General features: G+C 36.2%; 1 protein-coding gene across 2 annotated transcripts in view; it reads left to right on the top strand.

The window, feature by feature from the left end:
* The first annotated feature begins 11,841 nt into the window (after positions 1-11,841).
* Positions 11,842-23,318, top strand: part of prex2 (phosphatidylinositol-3,4,5-trisphosphate-dependent Rac exchange factor 2) — a 258,834-nt gene continuing 247,357 nt past the window's right edge. The window contains exon 1 of one of the 2 annotated variants that reach the window (XM_001923322.6): positions 11,842-12,288. In XM_001923322.6, the coding sequence (XP_001923357.1) occupies positions 12,151-12,288 (138 nt within the window). In that variant the 5' untranslated portion in view covers positions 11,842-12,150. Of the gene's footprint in view, positions 12,289-17,181; positions 17,335-23,318 lie in introns of those variants that run through there. The other variant, XM_073940635.1, reaches the window with a different exon arrangement.

Consider the following 23,318-nt stretch of genomic DNA (forward strand, 5'->3'; position numbering starts at 1 on the left):
TTTCTGCACTGTCTTTTCATCATTTGTACTCTAGGTGACCTTGTCCAAGATCCCTTTTGCCTGCCAGTCATCTTCTTGACTTTAACAGGAGCGATGTCATTTATGACATTCTCAATTTTAGAATTGAACAAATCAAGGAGAGAATCAACAGAATCTGCAGATATACTTGGTGCTAGCAATATGGCCTTCATAAACTGCTCACTGGTGTTCTCATTTATGCATCTCTTTCTGACAGAGACAGATCTGTCTTTAATAGCTGGAGTGATCAATATATCAAAAAAGATACAGAAATGATCAGATAGTGCCACATCCTTAACAACAGTCGATGAAATGTGTAAACCCTTAGTTATAAGTAGATCAAGAGTGTGTCCACGATTGTGTGTGGGTCCTTGAACATGCTGAGTCAGATCAAAAGTGTTAAAAACAGTTATCAGTTCTTTTACAGCATTGATTTCTGGATTATCAATGTGAATATTAAAATCCCCAGCAATACTAAAATAGTCAAATTCAGAGGTTACAATTGATAACAGCTCTGTAAAATCCTATATAAAAGCTGGAGAATATTTTGGAGGTCTGTAGATAAGGATCAGTAAGTTGCGTGGAGCACCTTTTAGTGCTATACTCAGATATTCAAATATAGTCACCAAATGACACTTGTTTACACTCATAGACATCTTTAAACAGGGCAGCGATGCCTCCACCTCTCCTATTAGCTCTGCAAACACTCAAAAAGTCAAAGTTTAAAGGAGCTGCTTCATTCAGAACTGCTGCGCTACAACTGTCATCTAGCCAAGTTTCATTTAAAAGCATAAAATCAAGGCAATTTGTGTTGATAAAATCATTGACTAAAAGAGACTTATTGTTGAGTGATCTGATGTTTAAAAGCGCTAACTTAACAGTTTTAGCTGTTTTTTCTATAGTAGTCTCAGATCTACATTTAATAGACACCAGATTTGAATGATTTGCTATACGGCCTGATGAAGTCTTTGGTTTTCTGTCACTTAACACAACACATATCTGCCTTTAGCCCTTCCACTTTCCCCTACCCCTCGTTTTGCGTGTTCTCATAAAGGGGTAGGGGTGTCCCAATTCTCTTTAGCTTCAAGGCGTAGGGCTAAGGGGAAGGGTTGAATACCCCTTCGAACGAAGATTTTTCAGGACCACACTCAAAACCAAGGGGTAAGAAAATTTCCCAGAATACACCAGCCACAATGGCAAATAGTTACACCCAGAAGTAAGGAGATCCACAAATTAGCATTTTTTGTCATTATTACATTTTTTTTTCAACAAACAAACACGTTTTAATATATTCATAACCATGTTTATGTTTTACCGTTATGCTTAAAAAAAAAAAAAAAAACACCGCAAAATTTTGCGATTTTCAATCTATAATCATAAATCCGGTACAGCAGTCCCACAACATTCTGACACTCGAATACCCTGTCAGAAAAGTCTAGTGGCTGAGAATGGGCTTTTCACAGAGTCTGGTATAATGTTAATGTTGTTTTTAGTGTGTTTACATAGATGAATATGGCCACTGTGTAAATACAGTATAGTTACAATCTTTTTGCCACATTAGATCGGTTTGATAACATAATATATGCCTTTAGTGATTTCCTGAAAATAAATACTAAAAAATAAAGCAGCTGGAATAACTACAGCAGTCGCGATCGTCTGGTCTCATATGAAGCATGAGATTTCATTACATGACGTGTGCAGGTGCTGTAGTGCTGTCCCATTTCTTAGGGGTACATTTTAAAGCCCTTCCTCTTCACCCTCGGTTTTAAGGGCCAAGGGAAAGGGGTAGGGGTACAATAAACAGAAACATAATTTTGTGACTCCTGGAGCCAATGATACAGTAGCAACGTTCCTTAATTATTACGCCACAGTGAGAGTATAGTTCCTACAGCTATATTGACTTGAAAAAATGCAACTTTTCATTTTCTGTTGGTCTTAGTACATGATGTAACTACCGAAGGGTCAAGCTTTAAATAAGAAAATTATCAAAAGTTTCTTTTTTCACTTCAATGATCTATCCTATGCTAAAAGTGCTCCTGCAAGACAGAGATTGGCTGAATGGATAAAAAACAAACATAATAAAATAATTTTATTTTAGAAAAAAAATGGAGTGTTCTTTTAGTTGTGCCAAAAAAAGAAACCTTTAAGGAAGCATCCAAACTTCCGTAGTTACCAGACAGAGTGCTGTAATTGCTTTTGTTTTGTTCCAAAGCACTAGTCAGTTGTGTTTGTTTGAAACCTGGCTTTCTGTTGTTTTTGGCCTCAATTTGAATCCATACCGTGTATGAAAATATTCATGATGGTAGGGTGTGAAAAGGTGTTTGTGTGTGTGTGTGTCTGTGTGTGTAGGTGTGAGCATATTTGTTATGATCTGCAGGAACTATAGTAACCATGTGTTATTTTTTCAGACAACTTTACTGGATTCTGAGTGAAATATTGGATCTTTGAAGAGGCAGTTCATGGCTTGACTCATAAATCAGAGGCATATATTTATTTTTAATGTGTTGTATTTCTATACTGTATAATATGTGCAGGTGGAGAACTTTACTGCGCAAATGTAAAATACGTGCACCAGCCTTGTCTGTGACTGAAGACATTTGTTGTGTTAAACTTTAGTGGAAAGAGATGCTGGGTGAAGTGAACTGAGACAGAGAAATATGATTTTGCCCATATTTATATAGCACTTTATCTGTCATTGCTCTGGATTTGTTTTTCTTCACAGTCATGGTTCAGATAAATCCAACTACAGATGTTTGAGGTGGGGTTATGAGATGTGAAATAATGGCACCATTTCAAAGGGAAATCCAACCTCTGTGATTCTAAACGAAAAAATAAATAAAAAAAGAGTTGGAAAGAGTGTTGCCCAGATCTCATGATTGAGAACTGTTTGTGTGTGTATTTACACGTCTGAATTGCATTATAAGTCCTTGATCTTTGCTTCAGCTACTTTTACTGTTGAAATTCTGCAGTGCAAGAGTGACTTGAATGATATTTTCAGTGATTATATATACAGAGGTTAGACAACGAAACTGAAACACTGAAACACTGACCAATTTAGAGTTGGAGCAGTATGGCGGCAAATCTTCATTGACTGCACATTAAGAGTCTGAAAGTTTCATTTGCAGAGTAATAGCACAGTTTTGCTTAGAATATTGCAATGGATACAACATTATGAGTGACATATCAGAGTTCAAAAGGGGACTAATTGTTGGTGTGCCTCCCGTAGGTGCATCTGTGTTTAAAACAGCGTGATGTATCAAGATTAGGATTTGGCATTGTTTGGGGTTATTTCGATACCGGTGCCAAAACGGTGCCTGCACCGATACTATTTAGTCACAAAATATTTGACAAAAAAAACAAAAAAACATTTAAATCATTATCATTGAACAATACAAACATCTGCTGCATGTTGGTGTGTCAGAATACTTGCTTGTGAAATATAGCCATACTTTAGAATGCTTAGTTTAAGCAAATTAGATGAATGCGATCATGCATGTTGATGAAGGCAGTCACTTGTCCCAGGCACCGTACTGCAGGCTTTGCCTTCTATAAGCAACAAGAACAAACGCCTGACATCGCTGACATTCGTATCCCTCAAAGCTGTTAAGAATCAAATATTTAGAGATGGTGTGACACAACACGTACTTATGTGGGCCTTTGATGCACCCCTTGATGCTTCTTAAGGGCATCACACATCGGATGAACCGCGGCACGGTGCGCACATGACAGTTGATAGTAGCCTATCACACACTAGATGCATACATTTGCATTTTATTTAAAATGAAACTATTCAGATACCACTCTGTGGCGGGGCAGAAATATGAACAGTGTCCTGAGTCGTGGCTGGGCGCCATGGACAGCCGCGACTTGTGAATTCTTAAATGCATGGTGTTGTGTGGCGCGACACGGTGTGCGACTTGCTTTATGTTCTTGTTGCAGCACTAGTGGCAACGGAATTAGGCACCAAAATTCATGTGCTGAATCGGCTCGGTGCATACCGGTTCCTATGGCACCGGGTTTCGGTACCCAACCCTAATCAAGAGCCATGGTATCCAGGGTAATGTCAGCAAATCACCAAAAAGGACGAACCACATAAAACAGGAGTAACTGTGGATACGAGGAAACTGAAAGAGATGTTTGAGTGCTAACCTGGATTGTATCCAAAAAACATAAAACTACAGCTGCCCGACTCTCTTCGGAATCAAGTGTTCACCTCAACTCTTCTGTTTCCACCAAAACTGTTCGTCAGGAACTCCGCAGGTCAATATACATGGCCAGGGAGCCATATCCGAAAGTTTGGCCGCTCGTGCCAATGCCAAACATCGGTTTCCATGGTACCAGCCATGTAAATCTTAGGCTGTGGACAATGTGAAACATGTATTGTTCTCTGATGAGTCCACCTTCACTGTCTTCCCATATCCAAGAGAGTTATGGTGTGGAGAATGCCAAAAGAACAATACCACTCAGACTTTTGCATGCCCAGAGTGAAGCATTGGGGTGGATCAGTGAGGTTTGGGTTGCAATATCATGGCATTCCCTAGGCCCAATGTTTGTGCTAGATGGGCGTGTTACTGCTAAGGACTGCCAAACCACTTTGGAGGACCATGTGCAACCAATAGATCAAACATTGTATCCTGAAGGCAGTGCAGTGTATCAGTATGATAATGCATCAATACACACACCAAGACTCATAACAGTGAGGTTTGATGAACATGAAAGTTGCATGAATGTTGGAAAACATTTCTCATGGTCTTCACAGACACCAGATCTAAATATCATTGAGCCACTTTGGAGTTTTTTGGAGGAGCGAGTCAGGAAACGTTTTTCTCCACCTGCATTATGTAGTGACCTAGCCACTATTCTGCAAGAAGAATGGCCCAAAGTTTTTCTGGCCCCTGTGCAGGACTGTATCTGTCATTCCCATGATGGGGAGACACTGTCTTCTTCTTCTTTGGCCTCAGTCCCATGTGGTTGCGGGGTCGGTTCTTTGGAACAAGTCCTGCATTTAGACTTGTCCATGTAATAACGACTTTTTTACACATTCCGGCCAGCCTGTCGTCTGGGCCTGTCACCCTCATACACTCATACACTACAGACAATTTAGCCTACCCAATACACCTGTAGCTTGTCTTTGGACTGTGAGGGAAACCAGAGCACCCGGAGGAAACCCAAACGAACGCAGGGAGAACATGCAAACTCCTCACAGAAATGCCAACTGAGCCGAGGTTCGGACCAGCGACCTTCTTACTGTGAGGTGACAGCACTACCTACTGCACCACTGCTTCGCCGATGGATTGACTCTATATTGGCCACAGAAGAAGGCCCTACATCATACTAACGAATTGCTATCATCTAAATGGTTAATGGTCATGATTTTTTTTTTTGCTGTTAATTCATATTCTCAGATCAACCAAGATGTAGTTTTTTTCTTTAACAGAACGTTCAAGATGTTTTTTTTATCTGAAAGTGTGGACTCAATCGTTTAAGGTGGCAGCTTTGTACACTACCTGCCGAAGTCTTGTCGTCAATCCCAGTTTTAAGAGGAACAAATAATAACTTGACTTCTAGTTGATCATTTGGAAATGATGGCAGAAGGTAGATTTTTTTATGATGAATCATCTGTTGAAGTGGGCGGTGCAGTGGTGCAGTAGGTAGTGCTGTTGTCTCAAAGCAAGAAGGTCGCTGGTTCGAGCCTCGGCTGGGTCAGTTGGCATTTCTGTGTGGAGTTTGCATGTTCTCCCTCATTCGTGTGGGTTTCCTCTAGGTGCTTCGGTTTCCGCCACAGTCCAAAGACATGCGGTACAGGTGAATTGGGTAGGCCAAATTGTCCATAGTGTAGGAGTGTGAATGAGTGTGCATGGATGTTTCCCAGAGATGGGTTGCGGCTGGAAGGGCATCCGCTGCGTAAAAACATGTGCTGGATAAGTTAGTGGTTCATTTCGCTGTGGTGACCCTGAAATAATAAAGGGACTAAGTCGAAAATAAAATAAATGAATAAATCTGTTCAACTGCATCCCAATCATTACAAATACTGCAGAGGACCTATTCAAGCCCGCATGGACTAACAGAAATTTGTCAAGTTTGGTGAAGGAAATACCATGGTTTGGGGTTATATTTAGTATGGGGGGCATGCGAGAGATCTGCAGAGTGGAGGAAAACATCAACAACCTGAGGTATCAAGACATTTGTGCTGCCCATTACATTACAAACCACAGTAGAGGGCAAATTCTTCAGCAGGATAGCGCTCCTTCTCATACTTCAGCCTCCACATTAAAGTTCCTGAAAGCAAAAAAGGTCAAGGTACTCCAGGATTGGCCAGCCCAGTCACCAGAGATGAACATTATTGAGCATGTCTGGGGTAAGATGGAGAAGGAGGCAATGAAGATGAATCCAAAAAACCTTGATGAACTTTGGGAGACCTTCAAGAAAATTTTTTTTGCCATTTCAGATGCCTTTATTAAGATATTTGAGTCATTGCAGAAATGTATGGATGCAGTCCTCCAAGCTCATGGGAGTCATACACAATATTAATTATTTTTTCACTGCACCATGATTTTTAATTCTATACTGTGCATTAATTATGTTGGGTGGCAAGACTTTTGTATAAGCAAAGTCAGACCTTATTGTCCTAATTAAATAATAAAAAATCAAGACATGATATTTATTTATATTGTGGTAAAATAAATGTAATCTAAAGGCCTTTGCCTTTCATATTAGCCACTCCTGATACCAAATGATCAACTAGAAGTCAAGTTATTATTTGTTGTTCCTAAAACTTGGATAGACGACAAGACTTTTGTCAGGTAGTGTGTTTACCATCAAGGGTTTTTAGAGACAGCAAAAATGTTGTTCGTAAACACCTATTTGAAGCTACAGGCAGTGGTCTCCAAATGTACAGTATTAACAAAATACTGGACTTCTGTAAAGTCCAGCGATAACCACATTTAAACAAACCTTAACCAGCTAATCAAGTCTTTAACTCACCAGAGGTTTATAGACAAGTATGTTAAGCAGGACTAGATACCCCTGTTTAAAATCACAAATGGGATGCCCTACGGTCTGAACTTAACTGGCACTCATTTGTTGGCCATTGTAGGATTGAGACACTGCACATTAATACATACCATTTGTTTTACCTAAGCAGTATTTGAGGCTAATAGTATATCTCATCATATTTGTTCAGGAACTCACATGCCATAACATTGATATGTTGAAAATAATGTTTATAGGTACTTCAAAGAAAACGAGTACTTTGTAAAACACTTGCAACTGTGACTGTTTTAAATTTTGTTTTACAGGGGTCTGTTGTTCTGTGGTAAAGCTGCCATCTACTGGTTAGAACTCATTATGACTGTAGGGTTAGTATTTACATAGCACAAATTATTACAGAAGTCCATAAAAGTATTTGGATGTGTAATGGTTAGGTTACATGAAAGCAATATTATATTAATATTAGTGCTGGGCAAAGTTTAATCACGATTAATCACATTCAAAACAAAAGTTGGTTTTGACATAATATATGTGCATGTACTGTGTATATATATTATATGTATGAAAATACACAGATGCATGGATATATTTGAGAAAATGTTTATTTATATTTAGATATAATATATATGAAACAGATTATATATGAAATATTATATTATTAAAATATGATTTAAATAACTTTAAATATGCATAAAAACGTTTTGTATAGTTTTGTTTTTATGTATGTGTGTATTACATATGTATGTATATTACATACACAGTTGAAGTCGGAATTATTATAGGCCTCCTGAATTATTAGCCACCTGTATATTTTGTCCCCAATTTTTATTTAACGGAAAGATGATTTTTTGAAACGTAAGTTTCAATAACCAATTTCTAATCTTTGCATGCTATTTAGATATTTTTCAAGGAACTAGTATACAGCTTAAAGAACAATTTAAAGGCTCAACTAGGGTAATTACCATGTTAGGGTAGTAAAGTCACTGTATAACAGTGGTCTGTTCTGTAAACAATCCAAAAAATAATAATAATATTGACCTTAAAATGTTTTTTTTTAAACATGATTCTAGCTGAAATAAAACAAATAATAATATCTTCAGAAGACAAAATATTATAGGAAATATTGTGAAAAACAATCTTGCTTTGTTAAACATCATTTAGAAATATTTAAAAAAGAAAAAGAAAAAAAATAAATCACAGGATTTTAATTAGGGAGGTCAATTAATTTTTACCTCAAATATTTTATGTCAAAAGTAACTAATTTATAATTTTTCTTTTCGGCTTAGCACCTCTATTAACCTGATGTCGCCACAATAGAATGAACCACTAACTTGTCCAGCATATGTTTCACGCAGCGGATGTTTTTCCAGCTGCAACCCATCCCTGGGAAACATCCATGCACACTCATTCATACTCATAGACTACGGACAACTTAGCCTACCCAATTCACCTGTGCCGCATGTCTTTGGACTGTCGGGGGAAACCGGAGCACCCAGAGGAAACCTACGCGAATGCCAACTGACCCAGCCAAGGATCGAACCAGCAACCTTCTTGCTGTAAGACGAGAGCACTACTCACTGCGCCACCGTACATGGTTTGAAAAAATATATATCTGGAAAAAAGAAAAAGTATTAATGAAGCATTATGTACAGTATAGTCACTTATAAGCTTGTTTTGATGCTTTGAAAATCAAATGTTTTTATTTGTTATTGTAAGTTACACTTAATTCTTTCTCTTCACTACACACAGTTTTCAAATAAAATTTAAAAAAAAATAATTTTATTAATATTTTATTTTTCTTTACTCCACCAGAATAGTCCAAACATGTTAAATATTTAATTTACTTAATATTTTATCATAGGTTTGTGTCAGTGTTATTCTATTTTACATTTGTTGTAATGTATAAAATAATTTTAGTCATGATTTAGGTTTTACATATACATATATATATATATATATATATATATATATATATATATATATATATATATATATATATATATATATATATATATATATATATATCACAATTTTTTTTATTTCAATTTGACACAAATGAAACAAATGAAAAGAGATGAGTTAAAAACAACACACCCTGTTATTTCTAAACACATCTGTCTAGTTAAGGACAACACATTTTGTGTTATTTAGAACTTAACCAATGAGTTATTCGCTTTAACACAGAGTATTTAATTATTTAACATTCCAATGTGTCATAAATCACACAGTTTGCTTATTTTTTTACCACTGTAACAAGATTCATGCAATACAAAGAGCTATTTTAAAAATCGTCATCTTAGAACTATAAAGTTCTATCTAACATTTTTGTTAAAATTGAGTTATTGACATATTCTTATTAAATGACATCTTATTTACTTTTATTATTTGACTTTTAAAAAAAACAAAAACAAAAAACAAAAAACAAAAAAACAAAAAAACAAAAACAAATTTTAAACACATACTGTTTGCTATGGAATGCAAAAGCTTTGAAGCCCAATATCTCACAATCATTCAGAACGCAGATAGAACCTTAGAATTCCAAGGTGACGAAATATCTATATATTTAATAAAATGTGTGGTATAAATTGCCTTGGTGCTGAAAACTTTTTGCTGTAATCTCTTGGAAATTTTAGCAAGTTTGATCTCAAAATGCATTAATTGATGTGTTATTTATTATGACTTTAGTTATTAATATTTGTTGCTGTCATAGTTAGACATATACAAATAGCAAATTAGAAGTTTGAAGCAAATATTTTAGTTAATAGTCTTGAGGAATTATACGTTAAAATTACCTGTAACTACTGTTTATTTAAACTACGTATTTAAAATGAGCTGAAACAACACAATTCTGAAGATTTTATGGGGAAACTTAACTTATAAACTTGTTTTATGTCCAATTCAATTGCATTTGTTAACGTTGTTAACGATTTATGGTTAATGTGTGGAACCCTGCATTTTTTACTGTGTATGTATATACAGTATATTCACATTTACAAATCCATAGTTTACAGAGGGCAGTTTCTAACACTAGAGGGCATTGTCTGACAGCAGTAGAAGCTTCACAGGCTCTCCTTCCCACAGATCTGCTGCTGCTGCTGTATCCAATGTCTTCATAAACCAAACATGTCTCAGATCACGTCATAACATTTTAAACCAGACTAGCTGATGGCCTCTGATTTTACCACTCCAGCAGTTTCTCCAGAGGATACTAGTGCTCAGCGAGTCAATAACTGTGCCATATTAAATATTTGGCTCGGCTGATCAAATTTTATTGAGCTATTTCAATTTGGCAGACACTGCACAGGGCAAACACTCGGCCCACAGAGGGAAGTAAAGCAGCAGGCTGTTGCGGAGAATACAAGACACAGGACACATTTCAGAGAACTCAGATGTCATGCTGAAGAACTGAAGATTAGGGAATCTTCACTGCTAGATATGACGAGCATGAAAGTTTTAAAGAAATTATTTGCAATTGTGCAATAATTGAATGCAATAATGTTGCCTAGTCAATCAGCGTAATGGACATTTATGTAAAATTTGATTCTATACTTAATGACTTGTACTATCAAGTCTTCTGTTCTATAATTAAAAAAAAATGTATGATAGTCATTATGTTTTACATATAAAAGTTAATTATTACTAATTATTTGATTATCATAAATAAGTACAAATACATTCTTAAGTAAGATACTTTCTTACATTGTTAAATAAGTAAAAATACATCTTAGCTTTATTTTTTTTTTTTGTGTGCCATGTTTCTTGAACACATACATATGGAAGCCCATTCCTGACACTGAATAAAAAAAAATATCAATTAATAAAATAAAAAAATACATGAAGTTAGAATTCCGAGTTCTAAAGTCAGAATTATGAATTATAAAGTCAGATGTCTAATTTATAAAGTTAGAGTTCTGAGTTAAAAAGTTAGAATTCTGAGTTATAAATTCAGAATTCTGAGTTCTAAAATTAGATGTCTGATTTATAAAGTTAGAGTTCCGAGTTATAAAGTCAGAATTCTCAGTTATTAAGTCTCAATTCTGAGTTATAAAAGTCAGAATTCCGAATAAAGTCACAATTCTGAGTTATAACGTCAAAATTAACTTTATAACTCGAAATTTTTACTTTATAATTTTATTTTATTTTATTTATTTATTTTATGATTCAGTGGCATTTTTCTGATTTAAATCCTGCTAAACTTTTCTTTTTGTTTCATGCATATCCATCCACAAAAACTGAAAATATTTCTTATTTTTTAGGAGTGTTATTGCAATAAAAACACATTAAAAAACAGAAATCAGAAGATTATTTTGTTTTAACTTATAGGTTTTCATCTTACAGGAACATTAATGATGCTCATGAAGTCTGGAGATTGTCCCTCCTCGCTCTCCACTCTTTCTAATGCTTTAATTATTTCAGTGAAAGCTGGAGACAGATGCATCGATGCATGATGTAAGACAATCTGATAGCTTATATTAACGGAAAAAGAACTGAACAAATGTGGACGTTTTCTTTCACCTGCAAAAAAAGAAAAAGAAAAAAAAAAGAACTAAAGTAAAGGTAAAATAACTCATGAAAATGGTTAGAGCTAATATACGGATAGAGATGTTGTTCTTTCCCCAAAACTTTAATAATCTGAGAAGCATTTAAACCGTTTTCCGATTTTATTACATCATTACATGTTGTTACATAACAAACATAACTCTCCTCTTTGGTTCCATTCAGCTTTTCAAAGCAATGTAACTAATATTGGAGTCTGGGAAAGTCTTGCATCGGTAATTACCCCCAATGTCATCAACATTTCCCCACTGTGCTGGCACGAATTCCCAGCCATTTATTTCCTGTCCTTTTCATGCTGGAGGGAGGCTGGATTTAGGATGAAGGTCTTGGGAGTCACATGGAGCAGCAAAGTTTTTGATTGATGTCCAAAAGCCATTACTACACTGTTCTCAGGCGTGTAGAGTAGACTAGTGCTGAACTTCTGAATGCAGCCGAGTAGTAGATTGTTTTTCAATTGCGTTCATTTGTTCTATTGACTTTGTCCGCTGCTTTTTTTTTTTTATCATGATTCAAACCTCCAGCCGGCGTCAGGTCGTTTAAACTTCTCCTGCGGCAACTTTGAAGACTTTAAGGAAGACGATCGACATGACTGAGGAGAGCAAAGCCGAACACAGAGCCGAAAGTGGAAAAGATTTAGAGAAGCAGCTTCGTTTGAGAGTTTGTGTTTTGAACGAACTTCTGAAGACCGAGCGGGATTATGTTGGGACGCTGGAGTTTCTTTCGGTAAGGGATTTTTTCTTTTCCTGTTTAGCATTTTTATATGTACGTTGTGCTTTATAGGATATATATTAGCTGGCTACAAGGTGTACACTCAAGTTATATTGAGATAAAACCTACCTCAAGCGCGTACATCTTCTTTGGCATCATGCGCGCGTTCACGAGAGACCAGAAGTCTGCGCGCGAACAGTGAACAAACTGGAGATTATAAAGTTATGCTTAACTTATTAATTTATTACAGTGGAAGCAAACGTCCAATTTCAATGGTGTTTTATAAGTGGAGTTGAGATCCAGTCTTTTGAAGTTGTCTCACATTAAAGGTTAACATTAATAGTTATTTTTTTGATATAGACTCAATAGTCTTCACTGTAAAACTGCACGGTTCCACACAATTCATTCATGTTGTTCCAACACAAATTCATTAAGTTAACCTAACAAATTTAAGTGGATTGAACATAATACAATTAAGTTTCCTGCAAAAAATCTCCACAGTTGTGTAGCTTCAGCTCACTTTAAATAAGTAGTTTGAACATGCAACAAAAAAAAAAAAAAATAATCTAAATATAAAAATATTCTAATAACCTAATGCTAAAAAAATCACACTTTTGTCGCAGCGCACACTTTTAGTATAGGCTGTACTGAATATACTGTCTGTTTAGTAAGCTGGGAGCGAGCGAGAAGCAGCAGAGGTCTTGTGGTGAACCTCAAAACCCATACTTTGCCATGCCTGTCAGTTTTGCTGATCACTTTAGTTTGTAGCTCTATCTAAGTAAAAGAAAACGCAGAGCAATTTGTCTCAATTTAATGTGAGCTTGTTTTTTTTTCAACACTTCTCTGCAGTTCATGTTGACTATAAGCCCACAGTCAATGTTTGAATTTATAGAAAAAATGTTTATTGCTTAGAGATTTTATAACTCTAGATACGAGTTGTCAGTTGTTTATTATATGTACTTTTTTCTTGTACTGTTGAAATTGTAGTTTGGATAAACTGGACATTTACAGTAAGAATATGATATGTTTTTGAATGCCCATTTGAGATTAGTCTGAATGTGGCTCGGGAAAAATGAGCACATTTTGAGACATCGTTGAAAATGTTAAACTCTAAAATTTTTTTTTTAAAAAGTTAATTTTTTTGTAAGGATAAACATAGTGCTTTCACACGGTTTGATGTTTTGGAACCTCACAATTTCTTAGATATAATCGGACTGTTTAAGAATCAAAAACCAGCACCAAAACAAACCGGTCAAGATTGCCTGAATAAGGTGGTTTCAGTCAACATGAAAGCAAACTCTGAAGTGGTTTACTTCTGGTGAAAAAGCAATCTCAATCTTAAACGAACCAGGTTTAATAACATTGTATGATGAGTTACTAAATAAATTATATATAAAAAACTAGCAGTGTTTGTTTTCCTCATGACTAACTAAATGAACTTGGAGCAAAGTGACCCTTCACAAGACCTTCTCCCCCTTACTGTAGCCAACAAGTTTTCGCTACCAGCCACAGTGAATTCATGGTCAAATCCCTGGGGACATAATGAATAATATATGGAAAAAAAATTGACATGCTGATTTCAGACAGAAGCAGACAGAAGCATCTGCAGTTTGCATTCAATTGAATTATTCAGGACTTAAAATTACCTCAAAATGAAGTTAACAAAATGAAGATGAAGTTATAAGCTTACAGATCACAGGGTAAAACTGAATCAGAGCATGACTCGATGAATGAGGATAAAAAGCAATTGCCTAGAAGTCACCAATCTTGGACACATTTAGAGCTTTCTAGAACAATTTCAGAACAATTGTCCAAAACGCATAAAAGATAATAAAATACAGACAAAGCCTTGCTCCTTGGCCTTGATACTGGAATAGGTGCTCTTGATAGATGACTGCCATTGACAATCTTTGGTCCATTTAGAAATATTGCTTGAAGGCATTGCCTGAAAGCATTGCACTGAAATGAATCAAGCCAAGAAATAATTGCAACTTTATTATAACCATTTTAATTCCTGTTTTTGAACAAAGTGAGCAATCGTCGAGTGTGAAAGCACCCTTACACTTGAGCAGAAATCTGCATTTGTTCTTTTTGTCATCAAAGAAGTACTACTGAGAAATCAGCACTGAAACCTACACATGACAAATGTTCTAAATGTGATGCATGATTATTGACTACATACTGGATGTCTCTAGCAGAGATGCATCTGTATGTAATTTGCCAAGGCTCAGTGAGCAGGGTAGGTAAATGCTTTTGAGTATGAGCCAAAAACTGAGGCAGAGCAGGTGGACTGAAAGTGAAAACATCACACTGGCACGCTGTGGGACTGTACCAACTAATAGCATTTCTGCCTCTACTGGAGGAATGGAAAACTGTGAGCCTTTTTTGCCTGACAGGAGGCAGGAAGGAAATGATTATTTATTGTTTGTGAAATGCCTTTTTTCAGACACACAAGCTAAGAGATTCTTTAAATGAGAGAATTAGTGGTTAATTACTTGTCCATGCTTAAAGTTTGGAACTTTAGATCTAAATGTCGATAAAAATTGAAGGAAACAAATCCAGCAGGCACAAGACGTCAACATGATGTCAGATTGACATTGTACCCCAACGTTGTAGGACGTTGCATTTTGTTTGGAAATGAAAATCGGGTTGATGTCAGAACCCAACGTCAGAACCCAATGTAAATGTACAGCATCGAACAGACATTGAATTTTTTTACTTTCAAATGCAACCTACAAACAACAAAATATGTACATCTAATGATGTTAAAACTTGACATTGTGTGGACATTACCAATATGCTGTCTATCAGACATTGGATTTAGGTTGCCATGCCTGATGAATAAATGTCAGTATTTGATGTCAATATGATGCTGGGTTAGGATGTTGGCTCAACGTTGGATTTTGGTCATTTTCCAAAACAACCTACATTCAACAAAATATCAACATCATTTCATGTCATTATTGGATGTCAAAATACCATTGTCTTTAGATGCTAGTGACTTAAATCTAGCCCAATATTAATGTCTTATAATGTTTTGTGTCTGCTAGGAAGAAAAAGGTTTTGAAGTTTAAAAGGTTTGAGGTCTTTTGAACAGTTAATTGCAGTGTTAGTTGTAACAGTGACCCCTATTTGTTTCCCATCAGATCACTGAAAATGTATATTAAATTGATACCCGGTGAATACAGCGCCTGTGCCACAGGTGGCTCATTGGACCACATTTGGATCTACTCAGTCTCGAGCAGAGATGGGAAGTAACAAAGTACAAATACTTTGTTACCCTACTTAAGTAGATTTTTCTGGTATCAGTACTTTACTCCACTATTTATTTTTCTGACAACATTTTACTTTTAGTCCTTACATTTTTACCTAAATATCTTCTTACATTTTTAAATCGCGATTGTTTCTTTCGCTTTCCTGTGTTTGGTGGCGCGATCTATATTATTTCATGTCATTGCGCAATTTGAGTGCCTTTTTGATGAAGTCAATCTATTTTCGTCAAAATAGATTTGTACATTTTGTACTAAAACTATCAAAAACTTTAAGATATAAAATTTACATTTACATTTACATTTAGTCATTTAGCAGACGCTTTTATCCAAAGCGACTTACAAATGAGGAAGAAATCTCAAAATTCTTTACATTGAGATTTATTTCCTTTATTTCCAATGAGTTCATATTTTCTAATACAGAATTTATGCTGTTATTTTTTTTAACAAATGTTTAACAAAAGTAATAACTATACTTGGCAGTTCATGAATAAAAATAAAATGCAAAAGATCCTGAAATTATCATGTGAATAAAAGATCATGCACATGTTTTGGAGGTTGTAGTTACGCCTGTGGATGTAGCTTTTAGCATAGAATAAATGTATTAACAGAATTATTGTATATTTATTAATATCCACAATACCCTGGGAAATATGTATGAGAGCTGCTAAATCAAAAAAAAAAAAAAAAAAGGAGTGTCTAAGGAGTGTGCAAGGAGATGCAGAATCATTGCATGCAATGACTCAAACACTGTTTAGATTGCATGTCACAGATGTAAAGACAGAAGATGCCAACTGTATGATGACTGAAATTGAGAAACGGCCTTAAACCAGGGGTGCTCAACCCTGTTCCTGGAGATCTACTTTTCTGCAGAGTTCAGCTCCAACCCTAATTAGCCAATTAATTAGTACCCGAGCAGCACTTGATATCAGCACTAGTGTGTGTTTGACATGGGTTGAAACTGAAAGCTGTGGTCATACCTTACATTCATAACCATGCAAATGAGCAGACCGTAAAAGCAAGCTCGTGCGACACGTTTCGCAGTTCGCTGCATTGGAAAGTTTAAGCTTTGTGAAATCGCATCACATGATTGAGTGAGACCAATCAAAGATCAAAACATGACCTCTCTGGACAGGAATTTAAAACATGGACCAATCGCTCGCTTTTTAAAATATCTAATCATCTTGTTCAATCCACCCCTTTTTACAGCGCCATACAACAAAATTTCAAACCCACAAACTCTAGTGTGGCCGCAGCATGAATTTTGTAGGAAGGTAGATCTCTAGGAAGATGCCCTTGCCTTAAACAATGACTAGACGCACTGCAGAATGTTACGTTTTCAAAATCATTTACATATTGCTGATGTAAGCTACATTTTTAATATGCAGGGTATAAGGTGGAGTCCTTTTCACAAGGTAATACTCGCTAATTACATGTTTGAGTATTTTTAGAAGCGCTTCTTTTTACTTATACTTTGAGGTGTATTTAAAACAGATGCTTTCATTGTACATTCACTACATTTTTTGGCTAGTGAGCACAATTGCAACCACAGTTAGCAGATAATTCCCAATTGGATTGCATTTTCAACCTTACAATTAGTTTTATTGCCAGTGCTAAAGTGATTTCTTCATTCTAACAGAGGTGAAAAAGTGCTTCTTTTGATGTTGAAAGCTTGCTGTTGTACCCCCAAGTGTGATGAAGAGGTCAAGGAGGGAACTTTATCAATCCAAGTCACTGGGAAATATCACACACATGCTCTCAAGGATCAAAGTCTCCATGGGTGCCACTGCAGGTCTGTAACTTATCGCTTTCAACTGATCATCTACCGCAGCAATGTCCATATGCCTAGACCAAAATTCCTCAATGTCTGGATGAAGAAAGGCAACTTTTAGACACGGAAGCCTGTGCAAAAGTGAAGTTACACGATAACAACAGTACAGGGTAGAAGACAATGGCTGTTGGGGGGTGGTGTTTCATGGCCTGGAGGGCCCAGAGGACTGGTGCCATGCTGAACAGAGGGCATTTTGTGTTTGTGAGAATTAGATGAAGGGGGTCGCTTCCAGACAATATGGCTCCCCGTTGGAACCAGCCTGGAGGTATTGCCAGGAGGGCGACCATGACGCGGGAGCCTGGGCTCTTTGCCCTCTGTTGCTAAAGTACATTTCCTGGTGGAGGAATTCCGGAGAGGTTAGAAGAAATTAGGAAACAATAGCGAAGAAGTTGCCTTGTTTAAATCCAGGGGAGGGTTCAGATCAATTTAAAGGACTTTATCCCTCATGGTTCAATTGTTCTTGGAGAAATCGATTTTTGAAAGATGCTATTTAGTGCAAAATACCAGCTGCACCAATTGACAGTTACTTGGCATAAGGTGCAGTTGTGTCTGGCTATCAGATGAGCCAAGAACAGTGTCTGGCAATTCACATGAGATGGAGGAAGTCTCTTAAAAGATCTCTTCCGAGATATCCCTAGAATGGCTTATGTAACAGCTCGATATAGATCTGATAGTGGGAGGTTTCAGATACTCATGTTTATATTTGTTAACTGGAGGCTAAGAATGATGATCCTCTGTAAGAAGTGCCTCACTGATGGAAACTGAGCTTATTTTTGTGTTGTTTAACTGTGTGTACCCTATATATGTCATTCAGTAGAGATGCAATCGAGCAAATGAAAAGGACAGCTCACCAGAATAAGCACTTGTTGAGCAAACCCAACAGGAGTGGATACGGGTGAAACCTTTCATGTCCTACTTTAGTAGAAAAACAGAGCCATGCTACTGCATAATGTGTTCTCTGGAGTTTTAGCTCTGGATTAAGTGGTCCCTCTGCAACGTTTTGCGTTCGCAATACCCCTGCGGGTTTAGAGAAATTGACCACCCAATGTACTTTTGTAAGGCTTAATAATAAAACTTCAAAAGAGATTTTTGCACCACAAACTGCAATTACTTTTATTTCGCTATTGGGGTAAACACAAGTTTTAAAAGTCCCCGTAGACATTTCTTGGTCTATTTAGAAATTTGTTTGAAGATGATGTGGTACAGTTTTGAAAATGCTGGATTCCCACTGTTTGACTCATTAGCACAAAAATAGCTGAGCTGCTTACCCACAAACACATTAAAACTAGTGCTGGCTTAAATTATTAAACAAATGCCTAATTGGGTGTTTACACTTGGTTACTCCATGTGCTTTTAGTTCTCATTTCTGGAACAGACCAAACAGAAACTGAACTTTTAAGTTGCATTTGATCGCTCAGAAGGGGGTTTACAACGGATACAAAATATGACGCAGCCAGTTGAAGAAATTCATCTTGTCATTCAGACCACATACATTTCCAAACATGTTAAACTTGTGCATGTAAACAACAATTTTTTTTTACTTGCATCTCCTAAAGGCCTGTTTACGCCAAGCATGATAACTATAAATATAACATAAATAAGGCGTCATGGTGGCGCAGTGGGTAGCATGATCGCCTCACAGCAAGAAGGCCGATGGTTCGAGCCCTGGCTGGAGTTTGCATGTTCTCCTCATGTTGGCGTGGGTTTCCTCTGGGTTTCCTCCACAGTCTAAAGACACATGGTATAGGTGAATTGATAAGCTAAATTGGCCGCAGTATATGTGTGAGAATGCAGGAGTGTATGGGTGTTTCCCAGAGTTGGGTTGTGGCTGGAAGGGTATCCGCTGCATAAAACATGTGCTGGATAAGTTGGCGGTTCATTCCACTGTGGCCACTTCTGCCTTTTAAAAGAATAGTTTAAGACTTTAAAATCCACTTTAGCTGTCAAAAAACAAATTTAATTGTACATCGTTTCAACCTACATGGTCTTCACCAGGTCATATGTAGGTCATGTAGGTAGTAGTGGGCAGAGCCAGGCTTCATGAAACACTGAAACAGTTGAAGCAAATTTGTTTAAGGTTCGAAACATTTCGAAACCAGTCTCTACAGTAACACCTAGTGGTCATTTTTTGTATTGCTTGCAGCAGCTTAAGAAAATAAAAAATGGTTACGCAAATTGAGGAATTATATCACACGTTGTACAATTGGGGTTTTAAGTGATTTAGCTGAGTGGTGAGAGTTCCTGACTGGCATGCAGATACAATGTAATTAAATCTAGGTGAAGAAGTTATAGTCATTCATTTTTTAAATACTCTGTTCTTATAACATGTTTTGTTTTTACTATGGTCTGACATCTGAATAAACACTTTGTGAGAAAATATAATATAATAATAAATTTTCCTCATAAAAAATTTACATCATGTCACAATTTCTGAGTATTTGTATAAGTCGGGATTTGAACTCAGGATGTTTGCAGAACAGTTTGTGCACACACACGGCCCACTAGACGACATGAAATCTCAAAGGTCGCTGAGATGCTCAAACACGCTTCTGAAATGACCGATGCTTTGACCTGTGTTGATTTTTAAAAATCTTTTTCCAAAGAAATGTAAAAATCCATGAAAGTTATGCTAGCAAATAGGATACAATAGCAAATAGTGGCGTTGTTTTTATTTCACTAGATTTACTGTGATAGCTCAATTTTCTTGATTAAATTAATACAGTTGATTAGATAGATTACACAAGCTGGATTCACAGGTCAGATGCAATAGTTGCACAATGAAGAATTCTGCTGGGACATTGCAAAATGAAAAAACATAAATGAAATTCATTTTGGCTAGTTAAGCAAAAATTAAAAGAATTTACTAGTTTGTTCTATTAGCCTAGTGCTTAGTTCATCTTTGCCTATCCTTCCTCTCTCTCTGCTCTCCACACTTCCATGTCTATAATCTTCACAGTCCTACAACATTAAAGGGGAAAAATCCTAAAAAATCCCCAGATTTTATTTGTCAGTTTAACCACAAATATTTTAGTTGTATTTGTATTCACAGTTATCTTCTTTGGTGTGAATGAGCTTTAAGAGTTTTTGGTTATTTTAAATTCTCTTCTGATGTAACCTCGGACAAAGATGTATTGGATTTGATTTTCTTCCATAGACTCTATTTGTATGCTTAATTTGCTCTGTTGTCCAATTTCTTTTGTTCTGTTTGTTTGTGGTCAGTCTGAGGTCTGATTTGTTTGTGTCACATGACTAGCACTGTATAGTTTATGGGGGTGGGGGGTGCATATCTCTGGTCAGACAGGCAGTGAACCCTGAATCCCCGTCCCTCTGGGTCAGTTCTCCATCCTCAACCTTTTGCTCCTGGTTTTCATTTGTTGCTTTGGAAACATGAGGGCTTTATCATCATATCTTCTTCAGCCATTTCTCTCAGTGATGAAAGGTCAATGTATTTGAAGGAGCAATAATGTGAATGAGGGAGATCAACATTAAAAACTGATTTAAAGATGTGGACAAACAGCCTGGAGAGGATTCTGTTGACATGAGGAAGTTGAGGTTGATGGGGGTCACTAAAACCAGGGTTATGGGTTCATGTTTGTTGTTTTTTGTCTTTATTATGAAGTGAAATACTTACATTTACATTTCGAAATGTCAAAATTTCGTTTATAATACTTGCTCTTGAATGTTTTGTTTAACTTTGAGTCTGAGTATGTTGTTGTTTGTCAATTTATGTCTTAGAAAATATTGCTTTCAAAAATCAAAAGATTTGACACTTAACATGTAAAGATTTTAAATAATTTGCTCACACATCTTAGTGTGTTTGACTTTTTATAAAGAAATGCTGTGTTTTGCTATGAAAAATTTGCACTTTTTGAGTGGTAAAATGAAACTCGATGGTTTGAGTGGTAAAATGACACTTGATGGTCAAAACACTTTTGATGAGTGTTTTACTTAAAACTTTGAGTCTCAAAAATGTTGCTTAAAAAATCTATTTTGTTTAGAAGATTTTATGTGAGTCTCAAACCATTATGCTGCCAAAAACTGTGCCTTTTAAGTGTTTTTTTATACAAAACATTAAAACTTTTTATTAAATAATTTATTTGTAAATTTAAAACAGTAAATTCAATAGGTGGCGTGTAAATTATCACTGATGAATAATGTCTTTCATATTCATCTGTTCCCGCTAGAATGCAGTGCTTATTCCTTCTAACTGTCTATAAGGTATTACGGCAGGATATAAAAAGGATAAAGGATATAAGAGGATAAAATAATTAATCCCTATTTAAGTATTAAAGACGTTAAGTAGACTTTTGGTATTCTACCAGAAGAAAAGTGCCAACTGTTTGTGAAACCATCTATTTTGGATCATCAATAATGGCAAAAAAAAATAACACAAGCCCTGGGAGTAAAATAAGGTAGATCCCACACGTGGTCAACTTAGTCATCACTGTCACTTTTGCCTGTTTGTCAGCCAATCATAAGTGAGCATCTCTTTACTTCTCTCCTGAACACATATTCTGTGCTTATCTTTTGCCAATCTTTCCAGCCTGCACCTCGTGCATATGTTCCATCCATTATGTCCCAAAACTTTGTTTACAAGTAGTTGCATTTTCCCCTTGCTACATGGAGGATCATTAAGATTTCAATCTTACTAATGAGTTTGGCTTTCTTTTTCCACTGTAAGTTCTCATGCGCCACAGTCAGACAGACCTTATAACCAGCGAAGGCCTTCCTTTATCTTATTCTGAAGCCTTTTTTAAGCATTATGCTTAACTAGCTCCCCAAGGCTCAGCCCAGGTCTCCTCATTCCAAATGCACAGCACGTACACAAAATGTGTCAGCCATTTCTCTGTTCTAGTGACAGTCCAATTCATGGAGGAGAACAGAGGCTTTTTGTGCCCCTGAGGGAATATAGAGGTGAGGCTCAGCGTTCTGTCTGAATTTACATGACGGTGCTTAAGAACAAGGAAGTTGTCGCTGGTTGGGAAGAATTGTGACCTTCCTGCTGTTGGGGTCTTGTTGTTGTTTGTTTCCGTAATGGTGCTGGAAGCATCTAATCACCTGTGAAAACCCTCCATCATTTGTTTGCAGTGAAAAATTAAGAAGTGATTTAAGTTACGGTCCTCTGGGATTTTTTTTCTCAATTCACATAATCCACAAATTGTTTTGTCTCAGTGTTTTGCTGCTGGGAAGCAATTGATTTGGTTCCTGAATGAAAAGCAGGAGTTTAACAATAAGCTCATGTCATTATTTGGCTTGATGTGCACTGCTGCTCTCACCAAACTATACTCTGTAGCAGGATCTGGAGGAGCAAAATCTGCATGATACTGGACCTCCAGGACTGAGTTTGAGAACTCTTGCTCTACTCACCTTATTCTTCGTATACGAGTGGGTGCAGCCATTTGAATCTCTTTGGCTTGAGACTTTCGGTCTTATTCACTTTCATTCATTTTTAGGCATCAAAACATCCTTTTACTGGTTGGTGTTGCGGATCTTTTCTTATTATATTATTCTATTTTGTCTGTAGAGCAAGCGGTTTGACCGTTTTCTGACTTTTATTATTCCTAGTCATTTCTCTCATAGACTGAATCGGAAGTTCTAATACAATCGCAAAAACATTGAAGAATAAGTTCAACAGAATATTCTATTCATTCATTCATTCATTCATTCATTCATTCATTCATTCATTCATTCATTCATTCATTCATTCATTCTTTCACATGTGCACTGAAAAAAATCATTGGATTTACAATTTATTATTTAGTATTTATTTAAAGGTAACTGGTTGCAAACAATCTATATTAAACAAATTACATTTTGTAATGTTTAACTGAATTTTTTTTTTTAATCTAAAGATTTTTTTTGCTGTGTGTGTGTGTGTGTGTGTGTGTGTGTGTACATATACATGTTTTATTTATAATTTATAGTTATGTTTTTTTATAAGACTT

The sequence above is a fragment of the Danio rerio genome, chromosome 24 (assembly GCF_049306965.1).
Source record: "Danio rerio strain Tuebingen ecotype United States chromosome 24, GRCz12tu, whole genome shotgun sequence".
In the NCBI taxonomy this organism is placed as follows: Eukaryota; Metazoa; Chordata; class Actinopteri; order Cypriniformes; family Danionidae; genus Danio; species Danio rerio.